Below are 16,874 nucleotides of genomic sequence, written 5' to 3'. Positions count from 1 at the left end.
TTGTAGCCTAAGGAAAAATGGTGTTAGACAATAACAAATATCTAATATTTATGTTTGGAAGCAGGAATGGCATCCACTTCCTAAACAACATACCTCCAGAAACTCTATGAACTTTGATAAACATTTATAGTTATAGAAAGGCTTCAGGCCATTTGTTCGTAGGGTTGCTAAGAGTCATACTCGACTCGAAAGCACTCAACAACAACAACAATAAAATTTATGTAAAAAGTTGCAGATCTTTATTAAGGATATTTTACTATTAGAATCTGTCACATAGCAAAAATAATGCAGACTTACGAGTGAACTACAACAGTCAATCTATACCCCTGCTACATCTTGCTCCTTCCTCACCATCCTTGATCTATTTTATTAAATGCAATCCAAAGTCTGACTATGCAACAGCCAGTAAAATAGGGGTGAGATCTGTGCTCTGTGATATTTTAACTGAAAATTTGAAGAGTTTTTATTAAAAATGGATACTGATGGCTTATCTGTGCTACTGCAAGTAGCCAACTCATGGTAGGCCCATATTTTCAAGGCTGTGATATTTTGTCTTCTATGATATCTCTGGGTGGGTTTGAACTATTAACTTTTTTAATAGTAGGGGGAGCTTTGATGGTGTACTCCATCAATTGCTGTGCTGTTAATCCAAAGGATATGATCAAGGGCTTCTGTGGAGAAACTTGGGCTATCTCCTTCTATGCAATTTGTAGCCCTGGAAGCCCAGTAAAGAGTCAACAATGAGTTGGTTACATATGCAGTGATAGTGCAGCATGCAACCTTTTATAGCACCCAGATAATGCCAGAGCTATCTATATGGTTCTGCACAAATTCAAAGCAGTTTGTCTTTTTTTTTCTTCAGCTGAATTACAAAGCAAAGCATGAAAGTGAGAAGTTCAAGTGCAATGTTCCTGCAGATGCCCCACAGTTTATCCAACATAGAGTCAATGCTTATAACCTGAGCGATGTAAGTATCAATGTGACAAAAACTTAAGTCCATGTGTGTGTGACCAAATGAAATATTAAAGGTGTTCAAAAGATTGGATAAGTAGTTGTGAAAAGAAATAACCAGTGAGAGTGTTGTTTATGGAGCTTTTGAAGACCACATGACTAGCTCTTACTAGTCTCTACTGATCAAATACATTCTCTCAATTCTTTTTCTCCTAATTCCAAGAATTTGACATATTTCCTGTGTAAACATCATCCTCTACTTTCTCCAGGTAGTAGTTTTCTTGCATTATCCTTTATACTACAGAAAAACAGAGTATTTATAAAGTTTAGAAATCATTAGAGAAGCATATATTATATTTAGTGTTAGATGTTAAGATGGGTGATAGATAAACCAAAAGTTATAATGCTATTTGATAAATATTTATAGATGAATTAATTTCTTCTATATAAAATATTATCTGACTTCCTTAATTATTATTTTAGCCAATTTGTGTGAGATTTTTGTTCTTACAATTTCTTTGCTAAAATCTTCCCTTTTAGAACGTTTATAAGCATGACTGGGAGAAGAGCAAAGCTAAGAAGTTTGACATTAAAGTGGACGCCATTCCCCTGCTGGCAGCCAAAGCCAACAGCAGGAACGCTAGCGATGTGAGTATGTCCAGTGTCCAGGGCTGGGGCCTCAGCAGTGCTTCCAAGGAGTGAGGTCTCGCTCACATGTTCAATGTCATTGCAGGTGATGTATAAGAAAGACTATGAGAAAAGCAAAGGGAAAATGATTGGGGCCCTCAGCATTAATGATGACCCCAAGATGCTTCACTCTCTGAAGACGGCCAAAAACCAGAGTGATGTGAGTGTCTTTGCAACAACTGTATGGTTTTCAAAGCAGCTTCTGGTTAACATGCCTACGATGTAAAAGGACTCTAACCAAGGGCCTTCTCAATGCTGTGCAGCTGCTGGGGGATCTTTAGAAGTAGAATGAGGCCCCATTCCTCTGCACTCCTCACAGTGCAGGAGAGAAATGACTGGCTTGTGCTTGATGTCCATTTCACTGAGAAAATTATGTGCATTCACATTTAGTGGGATACAGATTTTAGTTCTTAAAACTTTTTTGAAAATGCCATTAGGTTTTAAAATATTTCTAGTTGGAAAACAGGGAGCTCCGGTGGCCTAGTGGTAAGAAGCTGTGTTACAGCTGATGATTTGAGATCTTTCACTAGTAAGAAACTAGGGAATCACAGTTTTGGTATAAGTGTCTTTACTTTGTAAAAAACTCAGTTACTAACTGACTCTGGCGAGCTCTGGTGGTCTATCAGTAAGAAACTGCACTGCAATCCCAAATGCACACGGTTCAAATCTACCAGCTGCTCCACTGAAGGACTGCCAGTTTTGTTCTGTGCAGTTGACTGCCTCTGAAATCTAGCTGGAGGGTCAGCTATGGGTTGCTTCCCACTCAACAGAATACAACAATACTGGCTTAGATTCAGGAAAAATAGCTCATTAATAATAGATACCTTTGAAAGTCTGACAAAAGATCTGGATCTGTCCAGGATTTTCATGGCTTTTCCCCTGAAATTCCAGGGACCTAATGGATTCCCAATCCATGGATTTGTCTATAGTCTTAAAGTTTAAATTCTTACTATAAAGTGGTAAATATTTGTGATTGGGATTTACAGTATATATTGAGTTTAGAAAATGTTTAGATAATTCCTTAGGAATGTAACTGATGCATAGTTTGCAAATTGTCATTTTTCACAATTCATTTACTTCCATTTTAACCATATGCTCATGTAGTGACTTTATTTACCTCAGTTTGTACTTCAGTAGCATATTCCCTGGGGAGTTGCACTGCTCACCCAGAGGCCATGCCTCTGGTGGTTCAAATTCACCGGCAGCTGCACAGGAGAAAGATAGGCAGTCTCCTCCAGTGTAATTTACAGCCTCTGAAGACCTCCTAGTCGGTCAACTATGAGTTGGTTCTGATTTAACAGCACTAAGTATAGCTTTAAAAATCTTTTATTTGGTTCTTTATGAACATTTCACATGTTCTGAAATGTATAAGCTCATATAAACATGAATAAAGGCAGACTAATTTATTAAAAAATACTTGACTATACCAGCTGCTTTGTGATAGTATTTATAATAATAAAGAGTATTTATGTTCTTGCATGTCATCAGAAAGTCTCTGTGTTTTATTTTCTTAAACCAGGCTCTAAATTTTACAATGAAAATATTGTAGGATTCTTTTTGTGATATATTTCTATTCTATAGAAAATACTTTATTCAGAGAAAGTACCTGCCCTTAAAATGTGATGGAAGAAGGTTAAAAGGTTTAAACATTTGGGAAAGTAATCACTAGAGATTTATAATGAATGTATCTATACATAAAGGCAACAGGTCAGAAATGGTCTGTGAAGGTAACCAGTGAATAGTGAAGAAGACCAGACTGTGACCTAATTAGCATCCTGTGTAACTAGACCAGAAACTCAGCCAATTGCCTCCCCTGGTCTCAGTAAAGACATTTGGCTTATGAGAACCCTGTATATAAGGGCCTAGGTTACTTTTATGTTTCCATTTCACAAACTTTTTCTCCTCTGAGGTTTTGTAACTGCTGGTATCTGAATTGACTTTTAAATTGTTGCCAAAATTAAGCTTGGTATGAAAAATAGCATAGGGATTCCTGCTGCGGCTGATCTGCTATCAACAGCATTAACAGAACTATGCTGGAAAACCAGTAACAATTTGGAAATGAAAGCCAAAAATTTAAGACCACACCTTATTTATTAAATAATGATTTTATAACTTCAGGAGTGATAAATGATTGTCAGATAATTTTCATTGATTTCAAAAATATGCCAATGATTTCATTACATGACTAGGAATAACAGCTGGTAGTTGTCCTTGAAAATTCTTGGGTTTTGTGGTTTTTTGTTTTTTTTTAAATACCTCGCTAAAGCAGAAACTAGGATCTATTCTTGGCATTTTGAGAGCTTACTTTTGGTAGAAAAGATACTTGCAAAGATCTGTTTATGTATGTTTTTGGGGGTTTCTGAAATATGTGATATATGAATGAATTTTCAGACCAAACAACTAATCATATCTTTTGTTCAGTTCATATGATTAAGAGAGGTCTTTGTACTCTAGAAATTCAGTAAGTCCGTGTGGTAATAAATAGTGATTTCCTCTCCGCAGCGTGAATACCGTAAAGATTATGAAAAGTCCAAAACTGTCTACACAGCTCCTCTTGATATGGTCCAAGTCACTCAAGCAAAGAAATCTCAGGCAATTGCCAGTGACGTGGATTATAAGCATCTCATCCACAATTACAGCTACCCACCAGATAGCATCAACGTGGATCTAGCCAAAAAGGCTTATGCACTGCAGAGCGACGTGAGTAATCAGATTTCCTCAATTCTCTACTAAAATGAGATCTAAATCAAGGGACTTTTTCTTTTTTACATTTCTCAAAATTATTTTCATGTCCATTGACTTTGTTTCTCTATGGAGAAAACATTTAATGAGAAAATTTTCCCTTGTGGTTCCGTTTGAGCATGCACCCCTTCAGCGTCAAAGAGACCAGGTCCCCTGTGGTTTCCGTCCTAGTTTGTCTTTGGGGCAAGTATCAACTTCATTAAGTCTCTGGTTTTTCTCCTGTAAAATTGGAATCGGCAGAGGGATTGCTTTGAGGATTAAATGCATGTGAAGTACTAGGTGTGGTACCTGGCTGTAGTTGAGTCTTAATTAATGTTCATTATTACCATCACCAGGAACCCTAGTGGAGCAGTGGTTAGCACTTGGATACTAACCAATAGGTCAGCTGTTTGAACCCACCAGCCATTGTGCAGGGCAAAGATGAGAAAACCTGCTTCCAAATATTTACATCCTTGCAATGGGACAGTCCTGCTCTGTCCTAAAAAGTCACTAAGAGTTGGAAGCTATTTATTGCAGTGGACTTGGCTTTGGTTTTGGTGTTACCATCACCGTTTTCCAAATTATCACGTTCATCAGTATCATAACTTTACATAAGTTATTATATTTTCTGAAAATAAAATGCTTTTATCTTTTGATGTTCAATTATCTTCTTCTTTTACAGACTTATTGTCTGAGTTACAAATATTAATACTTTGCCCTAACAATTTCATTACATAAATTGTAATACTCTTAATTATTTGTTTAATTTCACTTTATTTCTTCCTAAATAGATTGTGAGTTCAAGTCCATGGGCTGGAACGGAATGTTTTCTTGGTTTGTTGTTAACTCCATTCCATCCACAATTATCCTCTGAAAGTCCCATTTTGGAGAAGAGCAATCTAGATTATAATTACAGTCGACGTTGCTCATTTTTTTAGTAGCATCAAATAAATGTCCCCAAACTAGATCTAACTCTAGCCAATAAATTCTCTCCAATAAGTAAATTCATTAATGCTACCACTTTCAAGTACTTCTTAGGAAGGCACTAGCCAATGTAGGGACACCCTTGAGCTGGTGACTACTTGTGAAGGTCATTGCATGCAAATATTTGTGGCAACAATAGTATCAACTTTTAACAACTCGGAAAATGATCAAAGTCACCTACCTTCAGTGTAGCCTTCAGTCCTACATTTATCACAGAAACATAGTATTTAAGTTTCCAGTGGGGAAAAAATGTCACATTTGATTACCTACATGCAACAATTTCATTTACTCTTTTAAATACAGTTTTGAATTTAGTGTTTTTCCAATTGGAATTAGAATCTCATGTACTACCATTCAGTTGGAAACAAGGATGAACTGAGATACATGCCAATTAGAAGAAAAACATGAGCCCAAGAACAATTAAAAAACAAAACCCAAAACCCAGCTTCTACCAAGGAAATGATTATTAATCTTCATGTATAAAATAATTAATAAAACTAGAAATATTGAAAACACTATTTTGGGTAAAATGTGAATGATTTTTCTTAGTGAGGATAACATTAAGCAAAGAAATAGAACTCTTTTCTTGGTGTTTCAGGTTGAATACAAAGCTGACTACAACAGCTGGATGAAGGGTTGTGGCTGGGTTCCATTTGGATCATTAGAAATGGAAAAGGTCAAGAGAGCTTCAGACATTCTTAATGAGGTAAAACCACAGGCTGGGTCTTATTGAGAGAATCAATGTGTTGTGAGAAATGCCTCAATTATGCGTCATCTGCTAGTAATTGCTTATACAGCAAGACCCTTACCACATGCATGAATCATCCAGCTTGATCAACATACCACTTGGTATAACCAATATAATTTATGGTAACCATTTATGATAGAAATATTTTAACAACTTTTGTGAAGTATGCTTTGCATAACATAACATTCACTTGTTTTAAGTGTAAAGCAACATTTAAATGAATGTATACATATAAATTCTAATGAATTCATACTGTGCAGTCATCCCAACTATTTAGATTACAGTAAGAATAATCAACATTGCAATAAAGATGTGTAGTAATTGTCAATTCCACATTGAGACACATTCCCAATGCCTCCTGTGCCTCAGCACTTCAGTAATATTCTCTGTGTTGCCTACCTTAACACTCACCAAGCTAGCTCACCTCTCTCTTATTAATAATTGTCTCCTTGATCTAGTCCTTCAATTCTTCCTCCTCAGAGATCTGCTTTACTCCAGGGAAAACTACTTCCCTGAGAACTTGTGACATTCATGCAAAAACACTCCAAATAGCCTTCAGGCTTTGCTGTTGATCCTCCTGGACATTTTATGATATTTCTGTACTCTGCTCTGTCTAGAGAGCTTTCTTTCATTGTACAAATGAGAAACTAGTGATCCCTTTAGATCTAATTCCCGATACTTGTGTATGGCACCAGACAACCTAAAATAAATTTTTTTTTAAGATTTACTTTTCTATTCTATTAATTTCTAGTAAATCAGCCAAAAAGCTGATATTTTAAGATGGGAAAAAAGCCATCCATGTCTGTTGAAAATAAATTTTAAAATGTTGATGTGTTAATCTTTGGTGATGAAAACAATATAATTATTTTTCCTTTTTCAATTTGCCAAACAGAAAAAATACCGCCAACCTCCAGACACTCTCAAGTTTACCTCGATTGAAGATGCTCCTATTACTGTACAATCTAAAATTAACCAGGCCCAGAGGAGTGATGTAAGTGCCAACTATATGTTAACAAAGCAAATGTCAAATGGTACAAACCCATTTGTATTTCAAATGTCCTGATGTCCAAGATTTATTGTCCAGTCAGAACAGCCACTGTATGTCTGCTCCAGATTTTCATTAACATGACATACCCAACTTATTTCTTTAGAGCGCTGTGTGCAAAAGTGCAATACAACGACTTGTCATTTATTAGCTATCTTGTTATCTGACATCACATTTATGGCAAGAGTGAAAAAAATATAATCTATCAACTACTTTTGCTTATTAATGACACATATCTGGCAGTAGGCAGCACTACGGCCCCTGCATAGCACACTGGAAGAAAGGTCCTAAAGCACAGTGTTTTGCTCCCCACGAGTGAAGGCTGGGACTGCAGTGGGATTGGCAGGGATGAGATGCTGTCTGACAGGTCCTGGGTGCTCACCGCTTCCAGCAGCAGCTGGTGTCATGGAGTTGGGCTCGGGAGGAGTGAGAAGCTGAGTTCTTGTCTCAGCTTCCAATTCTCAGGGGTGTCAGATTTGGGGCTGGCTGCAGCCCGATCCTCTGAGAAAGGATGCTTGAGTGCACAGGGCCAACTGGACCCCACCTCATTTGACTGGCATCTCTGTAGATCCGTGCACATCCTTGAAGCTCACTCCTGCATGGGCGCAAGTGCGGAGATGAGGTCAGTGGTGAGGGGCCACTGAAAGCTGCAGTTTAAATTCATAGCAGAGGCGCAGCTTGGCCATCATGGCCTCAGAGAAGGCTCTGGGTTGTTCATTATTATGGGGCCATGGGAGCAGAAGGGCAGGGCTGCCCAGAGAGGTCTGGAGATGCTCAAGTGAGGAGCTGGTGAGGGGCCCCAGTGGACACTGAGCACCACTGGTTCAGCCTCCCACCCATAACAGGCCCTCCTACTCAAAACAGAGAATTCCATCCCTGACAAAGTCATTGAGGGCAATTGAAGGTTGAGAACATGTATTTCCCATCCCAGAAATACAGTAATAGCGGGAAAGGGAGAGGACCCCAGGAATGGCAAGGGAGTGGAATTACTTGAGCCACTTTGGTCCTGGAAGACTGGTAAACCCTTTTCTGTGGATGATGTTGGGATAAGCTTTCCTGAGGTGACATGTGGGAAGGGGAGCTGGCATTAGCAGGTGACCTCAGCAAAGGCCCAGTAGGACCTGCACAGAACAAGTGACAGAGTGAGATGTGGTCATGCTCCATTGTTGTGTAATACCAATTTTCATCAGCCTCCTCTTTATAGCTCAATCATGTTAATAAATGAGAACAGAGATGACCACATCAGGTCACAAAAGGGATGAGAACCACGTTGTTCCATAACTACCAAATTATGTTACTACCAAACTGCCAAACCTCTGAGGATCATGGTCCACCTAAGCTGACATGTGACCTGAACTATCACAGACAAGATTACTTTTAATTCAAACATCAGCATTTGTTACTGTTTCTGTCACTAATGTGCAAAAAACCCAAAACCAAAAAAACTCACAATGAAACAAAACCAGGGAGCTCTGGTGGCCTAGTGATAAGGAACTGCACTGCAATCCCAAAGGCATGAGTTTCAAATCTGCCACCTGCTCTGCAGGAGAAAGATGGGCAATCTCCTCCTATGTGATTTATTGCTTCTGAAAACCAACCGGAAGGTCAGCTAGAGTCCATTCTGACTCTACAGTATACAGTAACAACAATGTACAAAATAGTTGGAGAGTAGACTTTTTTACTGTTACTGTAGATAGAAAATATTGGCTAATAAGATAGTTGATAATCTCGGAGAAAGTACATTGTGCTGATTATCCTGTCAGATATTTGATATTACTTTCCAAGGAAAAGGTAAGCAGTCTTTCCTTAACAATCACAAACAAATACAAGCCTATTTCTGAAAGAAGCTAGAAAGAATGGATGTGAGTACTGCATAACAAGTTATTTTAAAATAATGAGTTATTTTAAATGAGTGTTAAGACAAAATCACATGTAGTCAAAACTCTCCTTAAGGTCCTTTAATCACCCACAGAAGTCAGTGGCTGGAGCTCCCCACCTCTCCTCCTTTCCCCTGTCAGGGAAGTACCTGAAGATTAGCATTTCATCAGGTCGCCCTGGGGCCACTTCCACAAGGGGACCCTACCTAAGTGCAGAGGTTCCTCCTGCATACTGACGGGTCCTTGGTGAGGCTAAACCAGAACCATGACAGGACCCTGTGGACATTACACGTGAGCCTTTGAGTGATTACAGATACTTAAGTGTTTATGATATTTACAGTTGATTTGGGAGGCCTCACAGAAGGCATCTTTAATTAAAAACAAAAAATTCCTCTGTTTAAGATTAACCACCCTGCAATTTCTTTTTTGCCTTGAATTGTGAGTAATTTTTGTTGCTTTGTTTATTTGTTTGCTTACTGTGTGTATACTTTTTTTTCCTTCCAGATTGTTTACAAAGCCAAAGGAGAAGAAAGCCTTCACAAGTATAGTCTGCCAGCCGACTTGCCCCAGTTCATTCAGGCTAAAGTGAATGCCTACAACATCAGTGAGGTGCGTAGAGAGTGTGTGAGTGTGTGTGTGTGTGTGTGTGTGTGTGTGTGTGTGTGTGTGTGTGTGTGTTGGTGTCTGCGCATGTGAATACACTCAGCTTTTCCTGAGGCCACTAAGCCAAGTTCAAATGGTATTTCTCTATTTCTCTCTTAGAATATGTACAAAGCCGACTTGAAAGACCTGAGCAAGAAGGGGTATGACCTGAGGACCGACGCGATTCCCATCAAAGCGGCCAAGGCTGCCAGGCATGCAGCGAGCGACGTAAGTGCAGCTGGGAGGCCCACCTGAGTACCTGAGAAATGGTCATGGTGTGCAATTATGACCTCGCAGGTTACAAAAAAATCCACCATGTCTGCATCCACTGAAGGAAATCTGAGCAAAAATTTTTCAGAGAGGAAATTGCCCTGTGTGAATTTTCTGTTTGGGGCACAAAGTCTTACAAAATTGCTTATTGCTAAATTCCAATAAGGTAACCCTATATTGATATTTTCATCTCAATTTATGCACCAAATCATGCTATTTCTCTGTAGAAATGAAGACATTTCCTTGCACTCTGGTGATATAAAGCATTTTGTATTAGGCTGCTAATCCTAAGGTCAGTGGTTCAAATCTACCAGTGGCTGTACAGGAGGAAGATGCGCAAGCTCCTTCCATAAGGATTTACAGCCTGGGACACCCAGCAGAGGGAACCTATGAGTCTACTCAGACTGAAAAAACAGTGGATTTAGAATAACCGCTAGGGGTAAAAGTTTGATCTTAAAATTTTCCCGATTTATATGACTTCTCTCTTTCTGTTACTTCTTTTTCTTTATCCCTTCTAAAAAGAATCTCAGCCATGAGATTCCATTAAAGGTAGACATTTCGGGTTTGGTTTGTTTTCTTTTTTTCTCTCAATCCAGATGTGAATTGAAGGTACTTTGTTCTTTGAGATTTAAATAGAATCCACTCAAACCCCCTCTTGCTGTAAGACAACTTTCCCCATTAATTTCTGCAAACAAGTTCTTTTTTATAGTGCACTTTGGCTCCTGATTTGCACGAGCGAGTCTCTTTAGCTCCTCCTCTCTGGATATACTTCTTATTTTCTGTTCTGCATAATCTTGATAGAGAACATAGCTCCTTCCTTTTGATTTCTCCCTAAATCCCAAATAGAACCTGCTTGTTTGAAATTATAAAGAGGTTTAGATTGCTTCGTATGCTGAGGCTCTTAATCTTGATGTGCTGCCACCTAGTGTCTCTTCTCAGTGGTTCCTCCTTTCTCTGTGACTGCCACGCTAGGTTGCCTATCTCTTAGCCTCGTGCTCTCGTTTGTGTCTTTCCCCCACCATCTTTCTATTACATGCACACTCATTCCCTCACATTTGTTTCTCAGTTTTCTAGATCTTGCTAGTCCTCCCTAAAGGAAAGCTCAATTCTCCTCTATTATACAGCATGAACTAGCTTTTTAGACACTACTGGCTCTGGATCTCTAATTGAATGTTCAAAGACTAACGGAAATTCTCCACTAATGAAGAAGTCATCTACTTGAGGGTCTGTATCTTTCATTTGCTAATGTTAGGTGCCATCGAGTTGACCATGACTCATTGCAACCCTATGCACAACAGATCTAAACCTTGCCTTGTTCTATGCCATTATTATGATTTCTGCCATGTTTAAGGCCATTATAGTTGCTGTGTCAATCTATCCTATTGAAGCTGTTCCTCTCTTGTGCTGATCTTTTCACTCCTTTCCCAGCATGATATCTTTTTCCAAGGGCTGGCCTTTCTTGACAACCTGCCCAAAGTATGTGAAACAAAATTTTACCATCCTTGCCTTTAAGGAACAACTTGGTTCCACTTCCTCTAAGACAGATTTGTGTGCTCTTCTGGAAGTCCATGGTATATTCAATACCATTTGCCAACACCACAGTTTAAAAGCATCAACTATTCTTTAGTGTTCCTTATTCAATGCCCCAGATTTAGAAGCATAGGAAGAAATTGAAAAGACCATGCCTTGGGCAACTACACCCTAGTCTTCAAACTGACATCTTGCTGTGTAGCACTTTAAAAAGGTCCTTGACAGCAAATTTGTCTAATGAAACACATCTTCTGATTTCTTGACCTCTGCAACGATGAATATTGATTATGGATAAAATAACATTAAATCCCTAACAACTTCCAGTCTTTCCATGTGTATCATGATGTTGGCCTAGTGATAGGATTTTTGTTTTCTTGATTTTTGAGATATAATCCATATTAAAAGTGATAATCTTTGGTAGTCAGTAATATAATTAGTCAATATTTTTTAAATAGCCATCTTTTCATCCCTCTCTGTAGGTGTCTAATTGAAAGACAACAATATAGATATTTATATGGTTGCTGATATAAATTATGGTAACACTCTCTCCTCAGTATCTCTCAGGTGGAAGAGGAGAAACAGCTCCAGCCAAGTTCAATGAGTTTTAAATAACATTTTAAAATATGTGCAATTGAATAACTGATTGTTCAGTTATTAAATAGAATTATTTTTATTTTGTTATTTAAATCATGTTCTGGTGGCTTACTGGCAAAAAGCTGTGCTGCAATCCCAAAAGGCACGCAGTTTGAGGCCACCAGCTGCTTCACGGGAGAAGGATGGGCAGTCTCCTCCCATGTGATTTAATTGCCTCTGAAAACCCATCGGAGGATCAGCTATAGGTTGGTTCCAACTCTACAGTACTCAACAACACAACAACAACTTCAAATCATGGCTTTTCTGTCTAGTAAAATCTTCATAATTACATTTAAAAATATGCCCACCTTTGTTTGTAATAGGTTCAATACAAGAAGGATTATGAAAAGGCGAAAGGGAAAATGGTTGGTTTCCAAAGTCTGGAAGATGATCCCAAACTGGTTCATTATGTGAAAGTGGCCAAGCTACAATCTGATCGAGAGTATAAAAAAGACTATGAGAAGACCAAGACCAAATACAACACACCCCATGACATGTTCAACGTGGTGGCAGCCAAGAAAGCTCAGGATATCGTCAGCAATGTCAACTACAAGCACCCTCTTCATCATTACACCTATCTGCCTGATGCCATGGACCTGGAGTTGTCTAAAAACATGATGCACATTCAGAGTAATGTAAGTCACAAGAAAGCCCCCTCTCAATTGTGAACTTGCAGCGAGAGAAAACCCTATAGGTTCTCATTCGTCTCTCCCCTTTCGCTGCAGAATGCCTACAAGGAAGATTATAACTCCTGGATGAAAGGCATTGGCTGGATCCCTATTGGCAGTCTTGATGTAGAGAAAGTTAAAAAGGCTGGAGATGCCCTGAATGAAAAGAAATACAGGCAGCATCCGGACACCCTCAAATTCACCAGCATTGTCGACTCTCCTGTTATGGTCCAAGCCAAACAGAACACACAGCAAGTTAGCGATGTGAGTATAGCAAAATAAAGAGAGCTGGAGAATGTGGAGGGAGGGCTGGTTTGTTTTCAAGGAAATATCAGCTCAGTGTTTTTATTCTTCTGAGCCAATAACTTTTCATTTTAAAATTATTTTTACTTATATAATTTTAAAATAAATTATTATTACTTTCAATTTGAACACTAATTATTTCCCCCTCTTATTTTGCTTTTTAACCAACTTTTCCAAACACACTTGAATTATTTTGCTTTGGAATAAAATTGCCATGTTGCAAAAAACTCTATTCCAGTACTATTATCACTATTATTACAACAGCTAACCACACACACACACACACACACACACACCCTCAAGTGTAGATTCCAACCTTTTTCATTGTGACCAGTTCAACATATCCAACCAAATATTAAGTTGTTAGCATTTGCTTCTTAATTTAAAATATTAATATAAGGACATAACAATTCTGTTTATCGTACATATGAACTGTTAAGATTTCAAGTATCCTCGATTTATTTATAAGATTCTTCATATTATTAGAAAAAAGCATTATGTGATTATACTGATACAATTATAGTTGTAAGGTTTTTAAACAGAAATGACTTATTCAAACTATCATTTTTCTCTTTGAAAAAATGGGGGAAAGCCTTTAGAGCTATTAAATTCACTGACAAAGAATGACTTTATCTGGCTTGATTAATTTCCCTTTTCATGTTTTAGTTTTACATTTGAATTTACTCACCATTCATCTCTGGAAGTCCAAGCTTTCTATTTTCTTAAGAATGTCTATTTTTTCACTCTTTTGTAATATGCAAATCTTTGGTATTTCTAAAGAAAGCAAGATACCTAGGGTTGTTAAAATAGGAAAATACCTTTGATTATTTTTAACAACAAAATATGGGGAACTTGTGCCAGAAATAACTCCTTTCAGTTTGTTTTTGTGTATGCGGTTAATGGATTTTCTTCTTTGTACTTCCTGCCATACATTTATCTTTCTTCCCCTATTGTGCATTGCAGATCTTATACAAAGCTAAAGGTGAAGACATGAAGCACAAATACACAATGAGTCCTGATCTTCCCCAGTTTCTGCAGGCCAAGTGCAATGCTTACAATATCAGTGATGTAAGTGGGGCCTTTGATGGGGTGTGAAATCCAAACATGACAATAAAAATAATTATCTTAGAGTAGGAGAGGACCTTGAGGACTACTTAGGTAAATTTCCCATAGAGCTCTGTGGGAATACATGTCATTGTGTTGGTTCATTTTCTCTTGAGTTGTTTTTTTTTCAAGTTTAGAATAACTATAACAACACCCTTGGTACCAGTAGTCAGGAAATCAAGAAACATATTGCATTGGGCCGGTCTGCTGTCAAGGGCCTCTCCTAAAGGCAATGATGTCATTTTGAAAACTAAGGTGCCTTTAATTTGAAGACCAATTAAGGTGGTCTGATTCAGGCCAAGGTCTTCTCTATCATCTGCTATGCATCAGACAACTGGGTCATGAGTCAAGATGCCAGAAGAAGAGGTGTGGTGTTGGAGGAGTACTGAATATCCCATGGATGCCCAAAAGAATAAACAGATATGTCTCGGGAAAGTGAATCCATGGAGGGAAGGATGGTGAAGCTTCGTCTTTCATACTTTGAGCATGCCGCTAAATGAGGCTAGTCTTTTGAAAGGGATATTACGCTTGGAAAAAAAATGGAGGGTCAGAGAAGGAGAGGAAACCCCAATGAGATAGACCGACATGGTGACTTTAGCAATGGACTATGTGTCAGAGATGAAGATGGCACCGGATAGGGCAGGGTTCAGGTCACCTGTTCACAGGATCACTATAAGTCATATTCAACTCAATGGCACCTAACAACAACAACAACATAACAAATGTAACATTAACCATTATATAGCATACAAAATTCATCTGCTAAAACTTATATTTTTCTACTTTTGGCCACAAAAGAGTTTATCATCCAGAAAAAGAAAAGAATGAAATAAATTCATTTTTCTTTTTTCTTAAAAACTCCAAACTTGTGAAAGCTGACCATCAGGTCTCTCTTTTTTAAGACAGAGCTTTTTCATTAGCCCTATCAGTCCTCATATGTTATGATTTCCCAGACTTTTATTACAATACTAGATCAACGTTCATTTCCCAGTGTTCCTGTTCAATACAGAGGAGATACAAATGGTTAACCCCTGCTTGCAGCTAACTAAAAGAGCAGAATTTCAGTCTCCTCAGAGGAACGTGAGGACACCCTAGTAGCTGATTTCTGGAAGTCACCCGTTGAGAAGCCTAGGAGCCATTTACTCTGACACACATGGGGTCACCAGCCAGTAGAATCATCTGGATGACAACTACTTATTCAATATCTATCAGAACCTGACTTCAGTGAACAATTAGTACTGAGTCCAATCATCTTACACTTTATTAATGTGACTACCTCAATCATTTTGTGTTGTAGAGATTCCTTTAGCTTATACCTGGAAAAGAGCCAAACAATCCCAACAGCTAAGGAATCCCTTTAGCCAATTAATGCACAGCACACTCATGTTTTTTGGCTTTTCCATCCTAGGTGTGTTACAAACGAGACTGGCATGACTTAATAGCCAAGGGCAACAACGTGTTGGGTGATGCTATTCCCATCACTGCGGCCAAGGCATCAAGGAATATTGCTAGTGATGTGAGTAAAAATTTTATGGTGGAATCTGGGTGATTGCCTCTTTCAGAAGTAACAAAATGTGTGCTTGTTTAAATGATACTCATTGAAAACAATATATTGAATTAATGATATTCAAATTCTCCAGAAAATATTGTTTTGAAACTCTGTCATTTTTTAGATGTTTAGATGCTCTTTCCAGCTGACCCTACTTTGTAGAGCTGTCAAAGTCTGACAGCAGCGTATTTCCCTGATTCATAGCCCATATTACCCTTCCTGACACATCTCCCTGACAGCCCGCATCCATTTTCAGTGGGAACACCCTGACTGACACTAGCAAGTTAAATTCAAATGACTGCCTGCATTATAATTCAATTAAGAGGTAGAAAAATGGCTAAACTGTAGAGATCTTTACAAACCAAATGAGAAAAAGTATACTTTTCAGGAGATAATTTATATCCTTGGAAACTAATGCCCATTTCATCTGTAATAGAAAAAATATGTATATTTGTATTTAATCCTATCTTTAAGAAACAAAGTTCTTCAAAAGTACCCACTTGACTTTGACAAACTATTCCATGGACTACCATCTTGATTTGTGAAAAGGCCAGAAGAAAGGAACCAGCATGTGGACGGATCAGTGGGTGATGAGGTTTAAGAACTCCCCCACTTTCCTTGTAGGCATGGTGCTGAAACTGTCTTCCTCGAAGGTGTGCATACAATATATATCACTGTGAAATACATGCCTGGTTTTAAGGAGAAAGTAAAAGTCTGAAGTATAATTTTGTCAATTTTTATCCCCCCAGCATTTGTCCAGTGATTTTTCTGGTTCACCTAGCAATGACTTGATAATCCTTCTTGCCTGTTAAACCCATGTTTATAAATTAGTGCTTACACTGCAGACACAGAGCGTCAGTGGAGCTGAGTTGGATTTGTATCCTCTTGTATGAAAACTGAAGCTTTGACATATCAGTAGAGCTCTACCTGTATTCTCATTGCTGACTCCAGCAGTGAGAGAGACCTTGGCAGCAGAACTTAAGCCATTGATCGGCTCTTTACTTTTGGGGGGAATCCTGAAGTCATTCCTGCCCTTAATTCACTTGTAGCTGCTCCAGCAACAGGATTGAAAAGTAGCCACTGAGAAATGGAGTAGCTGAGACTCACTACTTTAAAATTGATGCTGGCTGAGAAAAAGAGGGTTTTCCTGTAGGTTAATGTG

At 38.4% G+C, this 16,874-nt stretch overlaps 1 protein-coding gene across 1 annotated transcript in view; it reads left to right on the top strand.

Moving 5' to 3' along the window:
- The window catches only part of NEB (nebulin), a 265,912-nt gene that overhangs the window by 45,152 nt on the left and 203,886 nt on the right, over nt 1-16,874 (top strand). Inside the window, exons 25-36 of the mRNA XM_006880817.1 lie at nt 863-967; nt 1,492-1,599; nt 1,685-1,798; nt 4,141-4,338; nt 5,942-6,049; nt 6,984-7,082; nt 9,518-9,622; nt 9,776-9,883; nt 12,412-12,723; nt 12,814-13,020; nt 14,023-14,127; nt 15,572-15,679. Coding sequence (XP_006880879.1) covers nt 863-967; nt 1,492-1,599; nt 1,685-1,798; nt 4,141-4,338; nt 5,942-6,049; nt 6,984-7,082; nt 9,518-9,622; nt 9,776-9,883; nt 12,412-12,723; nt 12,814-13,020; nt 14,023-14,127; nt 15,572-15,679 — 1,677 coding nt within the window. The remainder of the gene's footprint in view (nt 1-862; nt 968-1,491; nt 1,600-1,684; nt 1,799-4,140; nt 4,339-5,941; nt 6,050-6,983; nt 7,083-9,517; nt 9,623-9,775; nt 9,884-12,411; nt 12,724-12,813; nt 13,021-14,022; nt 14,128-15,571; nt 15,680-16,874) is intronic.

This window comes from Elephantulus edwardii, unplaced genomic scaffold, assembly GCF_000299155.1.
Source record: "Elephantulus edwardii isolate Elephantulus edwardi_28Jun2011 unplaced genomic scaffold, EleEdw1.0 scaffold00010, whole genome shotgun sequence".
NCBI classification, from domain to species: domain Eukaryota; kingdom Metazoa; phylum Chordata; class Mammalia; order Macroscelidea; family Macroscelididae; genus Elephantulus; species Elephantulus edwardii.
The sequence above is the reverse complement of the archived record's forward strand: the minus strand, read 5'-3'. Positions and strand labels throughout refer to the sequence as shown.